At 37.2% G+C, this 20,429-nt stretch overlaps 1 protein-coding gene across 1 annotated transcript in view; it reads right to left on the reverse strand.

The window, feature by feature from the left end:
• MOXD1 (monooxygenase DBH like 1) overlaps positions 1 to 20,429 on the reverse strand; it is a 54,500-nt gene that overhangs the window by 19,381 nt on the left and 14,690 nt on the right. The window contains exon 5 of the mRNA XM_082757883.1: positions 1,494 to 1,673. Within this exon, the coding sequence (XP_082614009.1) occupies positions 1,494 to 1,673 (180 nt within the window). The remainder of the gene's footprint in view (positions 1 to 1,493; positions 1,674 to 20,429) is intronic.

Consider the following 20,429-nt stretch of genomic DNA (forward strand, 5'->3'; position numbering starts at 1 on the left):
ACAATAAAAATGTTCTTAATGGCTACATTTACATTAGGAAGCCATGTGATGAAAAAGAAATTTATCTGTACAGCGTAACAGCTTGTGCTGGACGAGTTAAGTGGGGATAACAGGGATAACTGGGAGATTTGCTTCAGAAGCTCACTCCTGATTCAATGCAAAATACCAGAAAATACCAGTATCTTATAAATGAACTCATTTTATAAATGAACTCATACATGTATAACATATTCACTTTGGGGGGAATGAAGCCTTATTACACAGATACTATGTTTGAGATCCCAACTTTCCAGTGCTTGATGGACATTAATGAATTAATCTCAGAATATAGTAGAAAGTATTACCACCTCCATGCTACATAAAGGTAAACTGAAGCACTGTGAGTACTCCAGTAAACCTGAATGTAACCCTCTATGTAGATCTTTAACAGGACCATCCTTACAAAAGCCTTCACAGAGTTTGTGAGATGATAACTTATTTATATGAGTGTTTTTTTTATTTCACTTAGTTTAAGAAAGTTGAAAGTACAAATACTAGGTCAGAGCATAGCTGATGGCAAAAATGCACAAAGCATACATCAGGGATAATGCTCATAGTGGATTAAGCTTCTTTTGATGGGTAACTACATGGGTAGCAGATCCAGCTTCCTCACATTGCAGCACTCAAAGACAGTTTTTGGACTGCTGGCTGGCTAGTGAAGCTTCCAAAAACTGTCATCCACCCAATCCCTCTCTTTGCCTGCACCAGGTTTGAGTGGGCATGCAGCGAAGCAAGGGGGTAAAGAAGGATTGGGATGCTTCTTTTGGCAGTAGTGAAAGCATTGACTGCAGCTTAAATTAGCATATGAAATAAAGTGAAAACACAGCCTGGGGTTAACATGGCATCAGAGACCATGTTTTCAGTAGATATGTCCCATTGCCACAAGCAAAGTGGTCCTTGTGCCGGTTCTGCACCAGAACACAATCACTCCTACACTGAAATGATGTATTTTAGGGCTGGGAATGAAATTTCAGAATGATTTGCCTGAATGAGGGAAGGTCCTGCTCAGGCACAAAAGGAGATAGGCATCTGTCTGACTTCAGTTGGAAAGTCTTGGATGCAGTCACCTACAGAGTGCTTTTCATTCTGTCATGCTCCACAGATAACAGACATTAGTCCTCACTGGAAGCAGTGCATTTTCTTATCAGATGGGGCAAGCTGATATGGTGACAGATTTCCATGTTCCCAAGTAATCTTTTTCTGCCTAAAGCATCAACTCTCTGTAGTATTTTCATTATTTTTAGCTTGTCACTCAAGACATTCACTGCATTTATCACTTAGAAGGCCAACAAAAAGTTGAAGACAGCGGTGAATCCATTTAAGGATTGTGCTTGTTTACCCATAAAAATAAAAAAGATTAAGAATTCATTAACATGTTGGAAGGAAGCTTTATTATGATATACACCCTCCTGATGCCCCATTGATGAACCATGCTAGACAGCCATTCATCCTACCTCTCCTCCAATGGCCCAAGCAAAAATGACTGTCTCACATGTGAAGAAAGAATCTGGCATGTTGGGATGATAACACTCATGTCCATAGTCCAGCACGCTGTCATTCAAGTTGCTGCTGCACTGATACAGCAGGATATGGTGCACCAGGTTCTCATGGCCCTTCTGGATCAACGGCTCAACCTGTCAATGTTAAAATGAAAAATAAAAGGAAAGAAAACACATCTCAAATATGACTATTTCAATGTGGGTGCGCAGATGGAACAGCAAATTATAAGGTACACTTTTACTGAAAGAGAAGGTTTGATATTCAGTTGTAACTAGGTTGAGATGATACTTCAGCATTCTGCAACTCCAAGCATTAAAAACATTTTTAGGTGCATCAATAGAGAACAGGAAGAAAAATCTGTGTCTTGACTAAACCTATGTTGCCATCTGTCTTGTTCTCCCTTCTCTCACCCCAGTCTTGAACTGTCACTTGTCTTTCTCCCTGACCAATCCTGTTTAGCTGCATTCCAGCATGAATGGGATATAAACCAGCTGTATGTCTGCTCAGCTAAACCAGCTTGGTATCTGAACTACTCAGAACATTTCATCCCCGTCTCTGTCTCTTTTGTACTGCTTTGAACTAGAGCTTCCCATAAAATCTGTAAATCTAGGGAGAGCCTGGAGGTATAACCCCACATTCCTCAGTAGGTCAAGATGGACTTCCAAATTTTTTAGACGTCTATGAAAAATTAGACCTAATTTACAGCCTGTTCAGTTGTAAAGACCTCATTAACATCAAGCCATTCCACAGAGGTCGGGTGCTAGAAGGTTCTCAGGGGTGCAGGAGTGCTCACAGTGTAATGTGACCACTGACCATCAGGGTAGCCTAAAATTTAATTCCAATATAACACTGTTAACTCTCTGTTTGGATGAATGACGTTAAATTATCTCCATCATAGATGACATCTGGGCAAACATGAATACTTCTAAAAAAAAATTATTTTGCTTTTCAGAAACATCATATTCCACAAAATATCAGCATATAGAAAACAATATTAAAATGAAAAGAGTTTCTCCCTTGTTTTGCATTCAAAGATTGAATGCAAATCCATGTCTGTCATATCTACCTTTAAGTTGAATTACATACACATTCTCTGTATATGTTTTCACAAGAAAGGTTAAGTTTTAGCAATGCAGCACTTATGTGGAGAGCCATGCAGTATTGCATTTTACTATTGTTAGGAAAACAAAGGTTTTAAAGAGGGAAAAAATGCATATACATCCTAACGTTGCATCTATTTGTTTTGCAAGCACATGAACCCTGGGTTTCAGAGCACCAGAGCAGGGTAATAAAGAATAGTTTATTACCTTATTAAAATATTTTCAGCACAATATTGTCACTAGAAATTCATCTCTGAACTTTCTTCAAACCACTGAACCAATTACAAAAGGCGAAGGGCAGGAAGAAGTGACTAGAGCCTGTTCATAACAAGACCACCCTCAGTGATATAAATCTGCAAAATATCATTGAAGTCAGGCTCTTGGGGAGTCCATCTGCTGCTGAGTACCTGCAAGTCTGTCCAAGAAGTGCACAACCCAAACCCACCCACTTCACTGTGCTTAGAAATCAATGGAAGAATGCCAATTTGCAGAGACATACCAAAGTTTTGTTCTGATGGCTAAACTGAAATGCTTCACAAGGGATATTCTGTACTGCTTTCAGTAATCCCTATTCTGGTTAGCATTACCATCATCATGAATTACTCTACTATGAAAATAAAGGTATTTTTGAAAAGGTACAAAGAGTCATTTCACCAATCCGAAAAGAATTCTTATCGAAATATATCAAGCTGACTGACGATTCAGAAATCCATTTCAGCTTGATGTTGCTTCCTCCTCTGCTCCTTCATATAAATGCACATCTATCCAAATGCTGCAGAATTGTATCATGGTGGCTTATAGATGAAAAAGCAGTATATGTCTTGGGAATTTAGAAATTCCACATAGTGTATGGGTTACTCGGATGATGGGAATCCGAGATAATATATGGGAATCAGAGATAATATATGGGAATATTATCTCTGTATCTACCAAGAAAAAAGAATATTTTTGTCCAAAGAGATAGTTCTGCCTGCTGCTACAGGATCCCAGCACCTACTGTGCTTACAATCACTATTGCAAAACCAGCTTCCCCTCAGAACAATGGGACATCACCAAAATTAGAAACTCACATCCTGTCATCAGTTTCTTAGTGTCAGGTACCTAAACAAAAACAGCACTTCAGAAAGTAGTTTTGTTCAGCTTTCTTTAGGGAAGAAAAACAAAGACAAACAAACAAACAAAAACAACAACAACAACAAAAAAAAACAACCTTGAGCATCTTTCCAGCATATCTTGTAGGACTTCTCATATTCTTCACATGCACCAAGAAATAATGAAAAGCAGCAGTGAACTTAAGACATCTCACACATTCTAATTACAACTTGGTTACAGAACTACCACCCTTCTCTCCTTCCTTTTCAACAAAATACAGAAAAGAAAAGAAAAAAAAAAAAAAACTACTAGGAGTGGGTCAAAAATATTTTAACAAAATTTTAGGAAAATCAAAATCTCATGATCACAAATTGTTCATTACCCAGTAATGTAGGGAAATATTTTACTGGCCAGCTCCCTAAGGCTCTCTCAGCATCATTCCTGAATGAAATGAGAAAGAAAGAGGAGCAGCCCCCCTTGACACACTGGGTTCCCTTTCTCTGATTCAGTGAGTAGCTAACTATACTTACTTAGTGGAATCGCTTCAGCAGAAAATAAAATCAGAAACTTTTATTTGACCCTTTATTCCAGTGATTAACTGAAGCAGGAATTTAAACATGCCAGTTCTACATCCCAGGTGAGTGCTGTCCCAGTTACTCAACTGTTCGTCATTGTAGCAGCTTATAGAGTGAGGAGGTTGTTTCAGCTGCCTCTCTTTTCCTCTCTCACTTTTCACAAAGAGCATCTGTGCAGCTTAATTCGCTTCAAGCAGAAAAGAAATTACAAAACCTCTTTTTTTTTTTTTTTTTTTTTTTTTTCCCAATAAACAGAATTCTTGTTTTCCGGCCAGTCTTATAAAACAATGGTGAACAACAACCAAGTTCCTCAAAAATGAGGCCAAATCTAGCAAATCACTAATGCATTTAAATGTGCACATAAGTAGTCCCAAGTGTAAAATCAGTTGCTAGAGCAGGTATCTACAATTAAATACCTAATACCGGGGTGGCCTGGTTTCCAGAGCACTTGCAGTCCCAATGAATGATAACACAATTTCTGCACTCATCTCTTACAAGGTTATTCCTCTATGAACAGCTCTATATCAGTCTTGATCCCTAATTATAGGCATTAATTCATAAAATGTGAATTGTTAAGTGCATTCATTCAGAGTTTCCAATTATTTGAATTTTTAAGCTTTTTTTGGGGGAAAGGGGGAAGGGTGGGAGGGGGAGGGTAGTCTTTAATCCACAAGCCACAGAACTGAAAGCTTAGCTAAGGTCTAAGTTTGTGGATCTCCAGTCACAATAATGGTGGGCCAACACTGAAAAGTCAACATGGCTGTCTTGTGCATTTGTCTTGGGAAATAGTTCAACTTTTACAATAATTATGAAAAGATAGTAATTTACTATGCTAAATTAGGGCATGAAGAAAAATAAAGAAAAGGTGATAAAAGTAGGCATACTATATAATAGTTAATAAGCACTGCAGACCATCAATTTTTGTTGTGATTCTTATACACAGGCTTGCATACTTTGTACTTGTAAAGTAAGGGGACACTCAAATGTCACTTTCAGCCACCAATATCTGAGAATTTTAGAATAGGTTGTAGTGAAAATGGGAGTCAGCCTTTCACTTTCAGTAATTATGAGGAAAATTGTGACTTCAAAAAGTTGTTCCTTTCTCTTTCCTTGCTAATTCCTACTTACCTCCTTTTAGCCAAAGGAGTAAAGAAACAGGCTGAAAAGAGATTCAAAGGAAATATACATATAATTACCTAAAACATCCAATTCTGCATTTTACCTCATTCTTTGAGGCACCTTCACTGTTGCTGCAATGCAAAGAAGAACCAGCTGTCAGGGTTCATCTATTTGCCATGTCAGGAATAAGCCAGAAGAGATACTGCACTACTGGGGAACCTCAGTGACTTCCTCGCCTGCAGGCAAAGTGCATTTTCTGCTTGACATTTCATAACAGCCAGGGGCTTGGAGAACAAAAGCCTTATGTCCACTCTGCATCAAATTGCAGAAAGCATTTGGAACTGGGAAAAAATAAGTGGATGCACAAGAAGTAGCCTCCCCTGCTTTTCACGAAACCTGCAAAAAGAAGCTGCTGTTTTATTATTCATGATGGCTTACTTTTTGCATCCTCTCTACCTTTCCTGAAAGCATGGGTGAAACATCTTGCTAAATGAGCACACTGACATACATGAACTAATCTGACTTTCATTAAAAAGGTAAAACACAATAGATGTACTATAATCCCATGCCACATCAAATCATAGTTCCAAAGAAAGAGGTACGTAAAATAAGCATCATGCAAAATAAAGACAATGCCTTTTGCAACCAGAAGTACAGGTTATGGTTATGGTGTTTGATTAGCATTATCTGTACTGGTGGGGCAGGTTGAGAGGTGTCAGTGTCCTTTTCATCATTACTGTCTCTCTTAGCACTTCTCAAAATATTGACTTTCAAAATATATAAAAATAACAAATTTTTAATTTAAGTTAAAATAGAAAAGACACTTGCTTCCCACCTGTTACTTTAACAGAAGCCCTATTTTAGTCAGCAGGTTTACATCACATGAACAAAGATAATGCCTACGCTCACTAGTTCTGGATTACTCAGCTTCAATTTTTCTTCCTCTCTATTACCTATTATCTCTTTACCTAATGCACGAACTGAACATGCCACATGCATTTGTTTCTTTAAAGAAAAAAAAAAAAAAAAAGCCCAAATTGTAACATAATAGAGGCTTGCATCTCAAGCTGCTGATAAGCAGGGTCAAGATACTAATGTAAGACACATTAAGTGGGATGAAAATGCAAGCAGATGAAATGGCCCAAGAAGTTAGATTCCCTACAAGGAAAAATTATCTCCAGAAAGCTGGAAGTCTTTCTTGCTTATTCTTTTTCCTCCCTTTTTATATGCTTTGCTTTCTTTGATGTTACAGCTGTGGTTTGTTCTTCATGCCTGTTTGTGTGAATAATAAAAGTCAGTAAACTATCTCCATAGTCTCCCCACAGTGTCCCTGTTAGAAAATACAATTCATAGATCTTAAGTAAACAAAATGCTGAATTTATTTTTATATACGAAAATAGCAACAGGTTTTTGGTCTTGTTGCAATGAAGTTTTTATACAGAAATGTCAATGAAAATAAAATTTTATTTTTTCAGGCTCAAAAGCTAGCTTCAACTTAATTTTACATTTCAAAGTGCCCACATAAAATGTGCTGCCAATAATCTATTACATACAGTGACATCTAGCCTCCTTTAGCCAAATGTACACTAATAAATACAGACCACAGACGTCTCTAGCCTTGAATCTCCATGGGATGCCTTGTTCACACATTCATAGAGCTAAACTGTCTAATAATTGGTCGTACAGCTGCCCGAACCATGTCTGGGCATTAGTTGTTCAGCAGTGGTCAAAACCATGCCAGACAATTTGCAACAAAGTAAAAGGAATGCAGTCCTCAAGCTAGGCCATGATACTAAAAATGAAAGGGAATGGTCTGAAAAAAGAACAGACATACCTCAGCCCAGAGTCTTCTTCAAACTGACTTCAGCTGCATAACTGTTAAGCTAGTAAGATTTCCAGTTCCCTCTGGAGAACGCTAAAAAGCACCAAGCATCCTGCCATGACCTCTACTAACCGAAAGACACTATGGCATGGTATGGCTTTTACCACTGTAAATGACTCCAAACAAGGCCTTAGCCTTACACAACACTGTGTGCATGTACCCCCAGTGTCACAGAGATAAATAAATAAATAAATAAATAAATACATTTTTTTATAATCTCAAAGCTGAAAATAAGAATTTGTCACAAGATTTTGTCCTGGCGCTGCTGTATCTAAGATTCTAGCCCACAGTTGGCTATTTTATTTATATGAGTTTGCCATGTACCTGATTAACTCAGACCAAAAAGTGATGGTTGTGAAACTGAGTGCTGGCTGAGATTACTGGAGAGAATTTTTGTAACAGAAGATAGAGGTTTTTGCTCTATACTTTCTATAATCACGCTTGGGAAGAACAATTACCTTCTTATTGATTACTCTGGACTTCATACTTGTTTCCAAAATGTACAGCATGTACATTTAAATAACTGTTCAATTTAGAAAAGCTCCTCTAAGGTAGATACAATGTCATCAAGACTTTTTTCTTTTCTTTTCTTTTCTTTTCTTTTCTTTTCTTTTCTTTTCTTTTCTTTTCTTTTCTTTTCTTTTCTTTTCTTTTCTTTTCTTTTCTTTTCTTTTTTTCTTTTCTTTTCTTTTCTTCCAAAAATGTAGTCACAGAATAAACAAATATTTATCTAAAACATCTGATTAAAGGTTTAAGATTTTTCTACCAAAAAGCAAATACTTGCAAATACTTGGCTTAATAAGGTTGGGTCTTTTTCAGCAAAAACTCTATGTATTCACCACCACAAAAAAATAAATAAATAAATAAATAAATAAATAAATAAATAAATAAAATGGTTTTATTTTCATATAAATTTTCAGAAAAAGAAAAAAGAAAAAAAAAAAAAAAGCTATTGTCTTTCTGCTTAGCATTGGTTCTTCCATACAACTCAAAGGTGTGCTGAGCAAAAACCCAAGAGCTAGAAATATGTCCCTGAGCTAGGATAGATGTTTAAGTACATGATCCCAGTTGTAGACCAGGTTTTTAACCCCAAGAACCCAACAGCTATCTTGTGTCTGGAGGATGGCCTGTTTAGGCCAGCATTGTGTCTGGGGGACAAATTTGCTGCAGACTTTTAGGGTCAGGTTCTGGAATCCGGGGGTCAGTTAGGGACATCCCTTCCAGCCCTCCACCCACCTGACCCATCTGTCAGAAAGCATTAAATTAATACCACAGAACAGTTAGGACTGTAAGAGATGCATCAAATGCTCAACAGGCTGCAGTCTAGCATGGACTAGCTTCTGTAACCTTTACTGAGATTGGCCCTATCATTTGCATGCACACAACTACAGGTCCATTTTTTTTTTTTCTCACTGAATAATCCAGACCTTAAATTCAGCAACAAAATGCTTTAAATTGCTCTTGATCCCGAGTGCTTCTGAATTCATACTCTGCTGTTTACTTAAAAAGGTGAATAGTTTGGTGAGCAAATTGCATAGCAATGCCACTGTATCTGTTTCACTGATGGTTATCTATGTACAAGCATTATTGCTTATCTTGAACTGTCCTCCAAATGTAAAAATGTTAATCCAAATTATTTTCATACACATTACTTACAAATTCAAGCTGGAGAAAAAAAAAAAAACTGCACAGTAACCTGTGCAGTTACTGACATATCTGGCTTCTTATATTTTACTATGAAGGAGATGCAGATGTAGAAAAGGCACAGGCAACAGCAACCACCCCCACCCCCAACCTAATAATGTGATTAGGTAAGGTTTCCTTGGAGGATGGAAAATTTCCAGCACAAAAATAGAGGTTCCATACAACTTAAGGCATTTAAATTTGCATGGTTTGTCCATGGTGTGGGGTTGTTGTGTGTTTTTTTTTTGTTGTTTGTTTTTTTCCCCAAAGCAAGATTCATATACAGGACATAATCCCAAGTTGAAATAACAGTGCCGAGTTGTTTATTTATTTATTTAAGTTATAATGTTGGCATTTGTTTTTATCTGGTTTTGGGTATACTTCAAAACATGTAACAAAAATTCTAACATCACTGTGGAGAAAAAAGTACTTACCACATGAATGGAAAAACTTATTCAAAGCACAGATATTTCCTGTTCTTGGTGTAAAGAAGAAAGGATTTGTTTACTCAGTGACTGTGTTGTTCAATGAAGGCTCTTATTTAAGTTTTATTAGTATACCACATTAAGAACTAATTACCATACTGCAGTTTTAAGCTGCAGAATTTTCATAGGAAATGAATAAGGCCTTCATGACAAAAGTTAGTGTTGCTGTGCTGTTATTTGGAGAGGAGGCTGTGCCTCTAAATTCACACAAATCTTCAGTCCCCGTATATTATCATAATTAAAGAAATGCTAATGATTGATCTGTACATCCAGAATTTCTATAGATCAGTGTGCAGAATAACTTAAATATTTTAATTAGGAGAGGGGAATCAAACAACATAACAACCATGAAAAACAAAGCATTTACAATGAGAACTAGAGATGGTTTAGGGCTTCTTGTTCTCTCTGCCATCGAGTCCATTCCTAAATTCTTATTCCTAATTAATTGCCTGGAACTCTGCCACTCACAAAGAGTTTCAGATTTGAAAGGCATGCAGTAATTTAGACTAAATCCAAAAGAAATATACCTCAAAGAAATATTCATTTAAAAAATGGTTTCTGCCTGAGGTATGTCTGAAGATTTAAGATAACACATTTAGCAACAGTTAAAAAGTATAACCCTGAGGAGCAATCTGATAAAAAGCTTGGGTCAAGAAAAAACATGTTTCATTCAGTTACGCTTTCTGGCAATACATTCACTGCACTCCTAGGCAACAGAAAGATGGGCAGAATGGTTGCGGTATTCAGTACGACCAGAGTCTCTCAGCACACCATACGCACCAAACAGAATTAATCGGCAATTAATCAGTAATATCATTACTTTCTTGGGAAAACAATATAATAATAAAGTAATATGTAACCCTGAGCCTCCTCTTCCCTGGAGAAGAGGAGGCTCAGGGGCGACCTTATCGCTCTCTATAGGTACCTCAAGGGAGGCTGTAGCGAGGTGGGGGTTGGTCTGTTCTCCCACGTGCCTGGTGACAGGACGAGGGGGAATGGGCTTAAGTTGAGCCAGGGGAGTTTTAGGTTAGATGTTAGGAAGAACTTCTTCACTGAAAGGGTTGTTAGACATTGGAACAGGCTGCCCAGGGAAGTGGTGGAGTCACCATCCCTGGAAGTCTTCAAAAGACGTTTAGATGTAGAGCTTAGGGATATGGTTTAGTGGGGACTGTTAGTGTTAGGTCAGAGGTTGGACTCGATGATCTTGAGGTCTTTTCCAACCTAGAAATTCTGTGAAATACTTTTCAGATCTGAAGCCAAGATGGGTAGTCTATAAAGAGTGTATATTATTTCCAGATGAACATATAATTTGAACAGTATAAGTAATATAGTCAATGAATAGTTCCCTTTTGTTCATGAAATCTCCATTAATACACAGAGATGTCTAGCTTTTCTTTGAGATGGCAAGGGAAGAGGTTTTAACACTATTGTACAACTGCAAAATATTCCCTTTGATCATAGCTTAATAACATCATACTTTTTCTCTTCCTGCTTGGGAGGGAACAAGAAGCTTTACCAAAGACAGAATGCGTGAGAATATCCAACATGTCTGCTTTGTGTTTTACAAATACATGGGCATCCTGTTAGCAAACATGTTTTGTGAGGAGGAGATGCTGACTTTTGCAAAGGAGAACCAAAAGGGAACATGCCTGGGAAAGACTTTAAGCCTACAGGTACTGAGGGTCTACAGCAGTCACCAACCCGGACTCTCTGGCACTTTACATCTACTGAAGTGAAAGCATGAGATAAAATATGCTCAAGCCTAGCGAAGTTGACTTGGCACAGCTTCCTGAGTCAGCAGAACAAATTTTGAGAACTGTTGCTCATGCCCTCTAAAACATTTTAATTACAGGTTTAGCATACATGAGGTGGTTTACAAAATACATGTACTGAGTGGGGTATGTTAGTTATGCCTAGATTAATACCATGATTTCCACATTTTCTCACCCTGAGCCAGATCCTGGTACGCTTGCTCCAACACCCATCAACATCTCCCAGAAAGCCACACAAGTGCCATTTTCAGATGACATGGCTCTTTGAAAGTTACTTAAGAATACTGTAGTAAAATTATATTTCTTATGATAATTTTCTAATTTCTCTATTCTTATTCTTAATTCTCTACACACATTACAATTCTCTAGAAAGGTCTCTTCCAACCTAGACAATCTCTGAGATTGTCCTAGACTTCTCTGGTGTCTCTTCCAACCTAGACAGTTCTGTGATTCTGTGAAACCAATACTCAATTCACACTTCACAAAACAGAAAGACACAGTTTCAGTCCAAGCAACTTATGAGATAGCAAAGGCAAGGTCACTGAAATGAGAGGAAAGAGAAAGAAGACTGCTTTTCAATGTATAATGATTTAGATACTTATGTTTTCTCAGGTTAGGGTTGTATGTTTGTTTGTTTGTAATTTTTGTTATAGTCATGATGTAAGTTATTTTCATAACAGATAAATTGTGGCACAAAGAGAAACTGTTCATCAGCTTAGGGATATGGTTTAGTGGGGACTGTTAGTGTTAGGTCAGTCAGAGGTTGGACTCGATGATCTTGAGGTCTCTTCCAACCCAGAAATTCTGTGATTCTGTGATTCTGTGTGATCATCTAGCTGTGGTTCAGTCATCATCTGTGTGGAATTTGATGTCATATATGCTATCTGTGGACATGGTGGAGTGGTATTGTCTGACTAAATTATTCTTTGACTGTTATTAGTGCTCTGTCTTTCTATTTTACCCCCCAAGGGAGTCAATGAATCTTTGCTCTGGACATAGCTGCAACTACAGTCCACTGCAAGACGAGGCAGAAATGGAGAAGGTATCATAACATTACTCTTTGAAGACTGAACCAGTAGCTAATGCTGGGGTTGGAGAGAGAGAGGTGAGAACTGAAGAAAAGCACTTTGTATAGTTAGATCAGTGAAATTAGAAAATTCTTCTCCATATAAATTAAATTGGAGCAATTAAGTGTGGCCCTACTGAAAATTTAAGCTTAAGTAACAGCTTAAGATGCTATTATTATGTGATGCATCTGAATTAGAAAGTTGATTGTAAGAACCAATGCCAAGAAGTTAGCAGGACTAAGGTAAATATGCTCTGTGATCTGTCCAGATGCTTACTTCATACTGCGTAAGACCCACCAAGTCAGATTTTGCTAATTATGAACCTGCTGTTCTGCTGTTTGCTCAGAAGATGGTTTACAACTGCTCATCAGAGGCCCAGTTCTTTTTTTAACTATATTACCTGCTATGATGAGAAGTGTATAATAAACCTATCTAGATTGACTACAGACAGTTTCTAGACACGATTTTATCTTCTCAGTGCACTAGCTAATCATATTATTCTAAAACTCAAGATAAGAATGAGGAAGGAAAAAAGACATTTTATATGACATAATGGGGTAGATCAATTGCAATCCTCTACTGAAGATCTCAGAAGTTGGAGTTGGCTCTCCAAGAGCTTCACCAAGGCTACACCCTTCCTTTCCCCCTGCTCACCTTTAGTCATATTTTAAGTTAAGCACATATATGCAACTAGAACTTACATAATTTCTGACTTTTATTTAACCAGAAAGTCATATAAAATATTTATTTTCCAACTATGTGTTGGCCTAGTGAATACAATTCCATAATGGATGGATGTTGACTTAAAGAAGTTAATAAATAAATAAAATCAAAAAAACAGGATTGAATTAACTAGATGTTCAAGTTTGTTGATGACAGAACTGAAGTAGATTATATTTGCATACCAAACATGGAATAATTAATAGAGCAATAGAAGTGTAGTTTAAGTATTCTTATTGTAGAGGTATACAAGTGAAATGAAAGAAGATTAGCACAAAATAAGAATACATTCCACTAAGAAAAATTAAGTTTGGTGTGACAGGAAAATCTGTGGTTAGAGTCGTTTCATCTTTGATCACAGAATGAAATAATGCATGAAATAATTTCACATATGAAATAATTCAGCAGGTTATGAGAAAGAAAAAAAAAAAAAAAAAAAAAAAAAAAGACAGTATTTCTGTTATTTCCTCAGAGAGCTGCTTAGGAAAATTTGATTTTCCAGTCAGTTCAGTTATGTATGAGTCCTTAACAGTGCAAAACCTAATGGGCCAATTCAGGCTTGCAATGAAGACAGCCCTCCAGATCAAAGGGCAGAGAGCTTGCAAGCTCTCCAGTGTAAAATGATAATTTGGTTGCCAACCTAATTTACCAAGGCTGAAATTGCTTTGCAGGGGGACATACAGGAAAATAGAGAACATTTGCTTGTTTCAGGCTGCATGATGCAATTTGTTCGAGTTATCACATTTAGCAAAACGTAAAAGTTCAAGCCAGAGAACAACAAGCAGTTACTGTCTGGTATTACTCAAGTTAAAAATCAGTGCCCTCATTTAGGTACTGAAGGCTACATGCTGCCCTTCTGGCTTTCAATCAATCAGTCTCTTAAACTGGAGTCCCTTTGTGTTTTCACACTGGGGTCTTTGGTATTACTAAAGCATTCCACTGTCAAAAAGCAGAGTTACCCTTGGCAACAAGTTTTTTTGGAGTTTCTACTTCCTTATCAGAGATTGCTCTGAAACTGAACACAAAGATTAACTAGCAGCTGCTGGTGTGCTCTAATACGGGCCTTTATTTAACTGAAAGAAGCTCTCTTTTCTAAGGAGATAAGCATGACAAAGTTTGGTGCTTATATAAAAATATGCCCAATATAACAATTCTCAGCTAATGCTAAATAAGTCCGTGTTTTTTTGTTTGTTTGTTTGTTTGTTTGTTTGTTTCCTCTGGTGATATGCTTGGCCTGTTTTCGCTATTCACATCCTCAGTTCAGTGCCAAAAAATTACACATTAGTAATTGTGGTTGAGAAAAATAATTTTTTATCCTACAAGCAAATTAAAAAAAAAAAAAAAAAAAAAAAAGTTTTAAAAGGTTTTATTTTGCAACTTTTGGTCTTATTACAGCCTCTTCTGTTGCCTGACCATTTTGGTGGGACACACCTTCCCTGATTCAGCCATCAGAGAGCTACATGTCTAATACAGGGTGGTTATCAGGCTGGTTCTCTCTCTCCAGTCAAAGGAGAGAGACTGAGCCATACAGGGGATGTTTGAGCTCATCTGTTTCAGACACTTACTCTGGGATGACATAAATGGCTATTTTTGCCACTGACTACTAAGGTCATTCAAGCAGCTAGCTCAGATCTGTAGATTGGTCAAGTTAGATGAGAGAAAGTCCGCCTTCATTGTTGGAAATCTCCTGTCTTTAACATGTTGCCTGAATTTAATTCAGTATGCATGAGGTGTACTGAAGAGATACTTAATTTTGACCACAGCACCTAATCCCCACCATGGGGCTTATTCCCTGTTTCAGCAATACTTAACCTCTTGATTCCATTCTTGCAAGCAGGTTCAAATAACACACATGAAAGGGGTGCTTTATATAGGCATCCAAGTTTAAAGCCTTACCAAATTGAACCTACTCTCCTCCTTTCCAGCTCTGAATGACCTCTAAAATTGGGATTCACATTTAAAAACTTATCCTACAGAATCTGAAGTATTTTGCACTCCTGAGCACAGCTGCATTGCAGCCTTCTGCTGGTATTCACACAGCTATACCAATAGTTTCAAAAACTTGTAAAGTTAAAAATCATATGAAAGTGAGCAATTCTTAGAGAAAAGGCATGTACATACAGCTAAATGACCCAACTGCTCTATTCTATTTGTTATTTTACATAAACTGGTTTTCATGTTCTTAATAGTGAAATTCAATGTCAGGCATGTTTTTGTCTATATGATTAGAACTTCTCAAGCTTGGGGAACCACTTTCCCTGAGGAAAACACAGTATATTTCAAAACAAGTTAGGAAAATAAAGTGGGAAAATGGACAGTGCTGAAACTAGCATGGGCATGCTACACACTGAAGCTGAAAAGTTTCACGCAAATCAATGATGGCGCATCTGGCACATAGTATATACACACCATTCCTTCACCAGTAGGTACTGTACATTTTTAGAGGTTAACACACCACATTAAACATTATGTCAGGTGTAGTGTGAAAGGTGTAGTGGATAGAGAGGATTTGTAGAAAATCTAAGCACAGTAGAGGAATTACTGTATTTTAAGCTTGTTTCAGTTGCACTGGAAAAAAACAACAGTGCACATGGGAGACCTGAGGTTAGTAATGAATATTACTAAATATGAAAAGTAATTAATCTGTAGCAGATGCAGTTTTATTACTAAGCGTTAAGATTAAATTAAGCAAATGGAAGACATGGAATATTGAAACCTAAGCTAAAGACAATAACAACAAAGATGTCTCTTTCAAACCACAAGTAGAAAGAGCAGTAAAAACAGGCTTTGAAAATACAGCAAGAGCTGTATTTACTTTAATACTGAGAAATATTTCTCATGAATGTGAAACAAATTTTCACTTTCATGATGGTGGTAAACATCTACATGATGCCAGCTCACGGTAAGCAAAAAATAAATTCACCACTTTGGCAGAAAAAAAAAACAATCATAGACGTGTCAATGCATACATATGCATGTACACTGAAAATCATACATCTTGACCATAAAAAAATTAAAGGATTTCAGAAGCCCAAGTATCCTATTTTATTTTATTTTATTTTATTTTATTTTATTTTATTTTATTTTATTTTATTTTATTTTATTTTATTTTATTTTATTTTATTTTATTTTATTTTATTTTTACCTAGAAGGGAAATAATAAAGGGCTTTAAAATGGGTGGCTTACAGGATGGAGGGTGCTGCACAGAGCACCCTTTTCACTGCGTGCTCCTCTCAGTAAGTGCCTCTCCTCCCCAGCCCTGGCATGGCAGTGACTGCCTGTCTGTAAGGGCTATCCGCACCCACAGGAGCTGCCCTCTGTGTGGCTTGAGCATGGAGACAGAAACCTTTTCATGGAGAGGTTGGTGCATGGGCATGCCTGTCTCTCTGTCTGTCTGTTTCACCCACGGATCCCTCCCTCCCTCTCTTGGAGGAGTCTTCCTGGAGCAGAGGTTCTTCTCCAGGTGCGGTCATTGACACCAAAAAACTGGCTTTAGCGATGAGATTAAGAGACACATTCAGGACCGGGCAAAATAATGTTGTTTACAGAGCATGGCAGAAATCCTAGCAAGAACTAACCTTGAGCCCATCTCCAAAAAGTCTGGGCTAATAAACAAAATGCTTTTTTTTTTTTTTTTTCTTCTAAGAAAGCTACTTCTGAGAAAGCTCAGAGCTCACTTCCGTCTGTGAGAAAAACAAAATCCCTGTCGGGTAGTAAGCCTGAAGCGCATACCACAGCCTGGAGCTCAAAGCAGCAAAACAGGCCAGTGCACATGTAGCTGCGGGGGGATTTTGCAAACAGGCAACGATGTGCGCTCTGCCATGTGAAGAGCTGCCAGGGTCTGCGCTCCAGGACCACTTAGGAGCCATCCTGCAAGCAGCTGCTGCAAAGGAAGGCAGTTGCTGGCCACTACCTCCAAGCATTCCCTTTTACCTCTTCTGTGCAGTGTTATTTTCAAAATTGATCTATTACCCTGATAACTGGTTCTGCTAACAAAAATAAGTAAGCAAGCAAGCAAAAACACAGGAGAGGGAAAACCTTTGGAAGTTTAAGAATTTTTCAAGTAGCCACCCCTCATCCAGCTAGGCTGCTTGAAGTTAACAGTAATGACTCCACCAGAGCCACAAAAACAGCCTCGTGCCTGGAATTGTTTGCAGTCTGTATAACTCTTATCACTATTATGTCCAGCTATTGAGAAATCATCTTATTTTGCTTTATTTCTTAGCAGGCATAAGGTTATTAGAACTAGCTTTGTGAGTTATTTCTCCAGGAGTTCCTGGAGGCATCAGAGAAGATCTCGTAACAGAAGGTATTGTAGAGACAAGTAGGAAGACACACTCTTTTCCCTAGGGAAGAAGCTGCAGAGATATGAAATGCAGGAAGATGAAAAAGAGAAGTCCTAACCCTGGCTGAGTGCCCTGTTATCGCACCGATGCTCTGTTCTTCATTGCAGCACATTATTCTCCATGCAGCACAAGAAGAAGTTACTTATCCATGTCCTCATTCTACCTATGAGATGAACTAAGATTACAATCTTATCTCTTGCACAATTTACATGTCATGTAGTGCAGCTTGATCAAGAACAGTCAATGAAAGTATGCTGTTTCTCATTATCTGAGGTTCTTGGAAAGTCGCATGAAGATTATGTAAAGAGAAAGAAAAGACATAAGATCTTACATAATTTACTTTCCACTGATTTTGAAATCTTATGCTAGTCATTTCTTTATCTTGTGCTAACAGAAAAACACAGTGCTTCCAGCCATTACCCAAACAAGCCCTTTGATTCACTTGAAATCAGCAGCTTGCTCCTCCAGGTGGAGGACTTTGCCTTAGCTCCCCAGAGGGCAAAGGCTGTATATTGGTACATGTGCAAAATAGAGTCACTCCCTTCAGTGTTCCTCTCCTCTCCTCTCCTCTCCTCTCCTCTCCTCTCCTCTCCTCTCCTCTCCTCTCCTCTCCTCTCCTCTCCTCTCCTCTCCTCTCCTCTCCTCTCCTCTCCTCTCCTCTCCTCTCCTCTCCTCTCCTCTCCTCTCCTCTCCTCTCCTCTCCTCTCCTCTTTCTACTTGTACAGGTACCCATTTGGTTCTGCCTGGGGTACTTTCATACTTTCACTGTGCTTCTGGCACACATTTTCCTCTCAAGTTTCACCCAAAGGGATTCAGTTCACGAGCTCTGCAACTGCATCATGTATCTTTGACAAAGTGAGGAATAATAACTTGAAGATTCATTTCAAAAGCATGCTCTTCATCTAAACACTATTCTAACACTGCTATGGTAATGGTTTATTTTGGATGTGCCCTAAGACCAAGTGTCATCACTTTGCCCAGCTGTTATACCACTAATGTGCAGTTATGGAATATATTTGTAAATGCTTTGAAGACATTCTGTAGCATATAGCTATTCCTTTTAAAAATAATGTGAGGTCAATTGAAGTTTTTGTTTGTTTGTTTGTTTGTTTGTTTAAAAAAAAAAAAAAAAAAAAAAAAAAGGCCTCAGCTGGAAGTCATAGGCTCTACCTTTATTTCTAGGTCTAAATTTTTCTCAGACATTTTCCTTCATTTAAATATTGTACTTTCCCAAAGAAAGTGACTTTTTTAAAAATACATTATTATTATGAAATGAACAGAGCAATTTGCAAGACAAAAGGAATGATGGAGAACAGCTAAACGATATGAAAAAAAAAAAAAGTCCTTTTGTGGTCATTGCACATATTTGACACTCCAGAACAGCAGCTGAAAGCACAGTTCAATGCTGCTGCTGGCACAAGCTGTCCAACTGCATTGAAATGTTCCACAAAATCACAAAGTAGCACAGAAATGGATAAAGTTGGCTCACTTGTATATGACTTATGTAGACTGAATTATACCAGAGATCAGTTTTTCACTATTTAAACTTTTTTTTTTTTCTGTCTATAAAAATAAGATGTGTAGATTTGTATGAAAGCAATGCTACAGAGGGAATAAAGAATCAACATCTACATAGGTATTTAACTAACACTTTGATCAGGTCAAATAATTCATCTGTCCTTCCTTTTGTGAAATTCAGCCCATGTTTGCATAGTTAATATCCTTCTGAGTACCCATAAGCCCAATCTTTTTTGTGTCAGAAGGCTTTAGGAAATGTTTAAACAGTTGGTAAGAATGCTTTGACACAATTCCTTAACAACCCTCTAAGCATCATTTACAAAATGATTACAAACATATGAAAATATAAATTTTGCCCATGAAAAGATATGATAAGGAAGTCTTTCTACATCTGTTCTTCTCTTTTCTGTAATCATTTTTCTCTCTCTAACCATTTTTAAGCAGCAGTATGAAATCTGTTTGCTTTTCTGAAGCTGGAAAATCCCTGGGGATTCTTATCTATTTTTTTTAATAACGGGCAAATAAATTGCTGATTTCAAAATGTAATTCCTAAAATTATAATATGCATTACACATCATAGTAAAAATAAAAAATATAAAACTCATCTGAAAAAATAATCAATGTATGTCTGAACTAAAACGATGTTTTAGCTTCAACCAATCGCAGCTTTTTAGGAAAGAATACCTGTATGTGTGGTCAGCCAAAACATTTAAAAAATAAATTCAGTAAACATAAATAATAAATAATTCCAGAATTCTGCAGTTTTTAGCGGAACAGCATGCATGTACAATTTCCGCCAAATTACATATGAAAAGCATGAACCTGATACTGCCATTTCAAAGGTCTCTCACTTGAAAGCAGAAAACTAGGACTCCTGACATATATACCACATAACAAGCAAATTCTGTTTTCCATATAGATCTCTGAAACCACCTGTCCCAGATTTCAAATGTGTTTAATGATCAAGGACCCAAAGGCAGAAATTTTAACCTTCCAATTCTTCATTTTGATAAAATGAAGAAACCCACAATATTTCAGAATATACGTACTTCTCAGACATACATTAAAGATCACATGTCAGGTTCTTTGAGTTAAATTAGAATTTCAGTCTTACTGAATTCATTAGAGTAGCATGACTGACAATAACCAAAAAACAACAACAACAACAAAATAAAATTCAATACTTACATGCAGTAACAGGTTCAAAGAAACATAAAAATGAGGGCCATGATTCAGCAGCCACATTCATACAATTAGTTACACTCAGGTCAAGAAGTACTAGTTGTATTATCCACCTCTGAGATGGCTTTATCTTATCTTCTTCATTTTTCCCATGCAAGTCTAAAATAACCCTTTGCTCTGTTCTTTTGATGTTCATTGATTTATATGAAACTACCTTAAGGTTACTATCTATACAGCATTCAGTTAATGATGAATGAATAGAAAATGCACCTTAAGGCTTGTATACTTATTTTAATTAGCTATATCACTATGCTATCTTAAGTAGTCTTGAACAATAATAAGAAGTTG

The sequence above is a fragment of the Aythya marila genome (assembly GCF_965140915.1).
Source record: "Aythya marila genome assembly, chromosome: 3".
Classification (NCBI taxonomy): Eukaryota; Metazoa; Chordata; class Aves; order Anseriformes; family Anatidae; genus Aythya; species Aythya marila.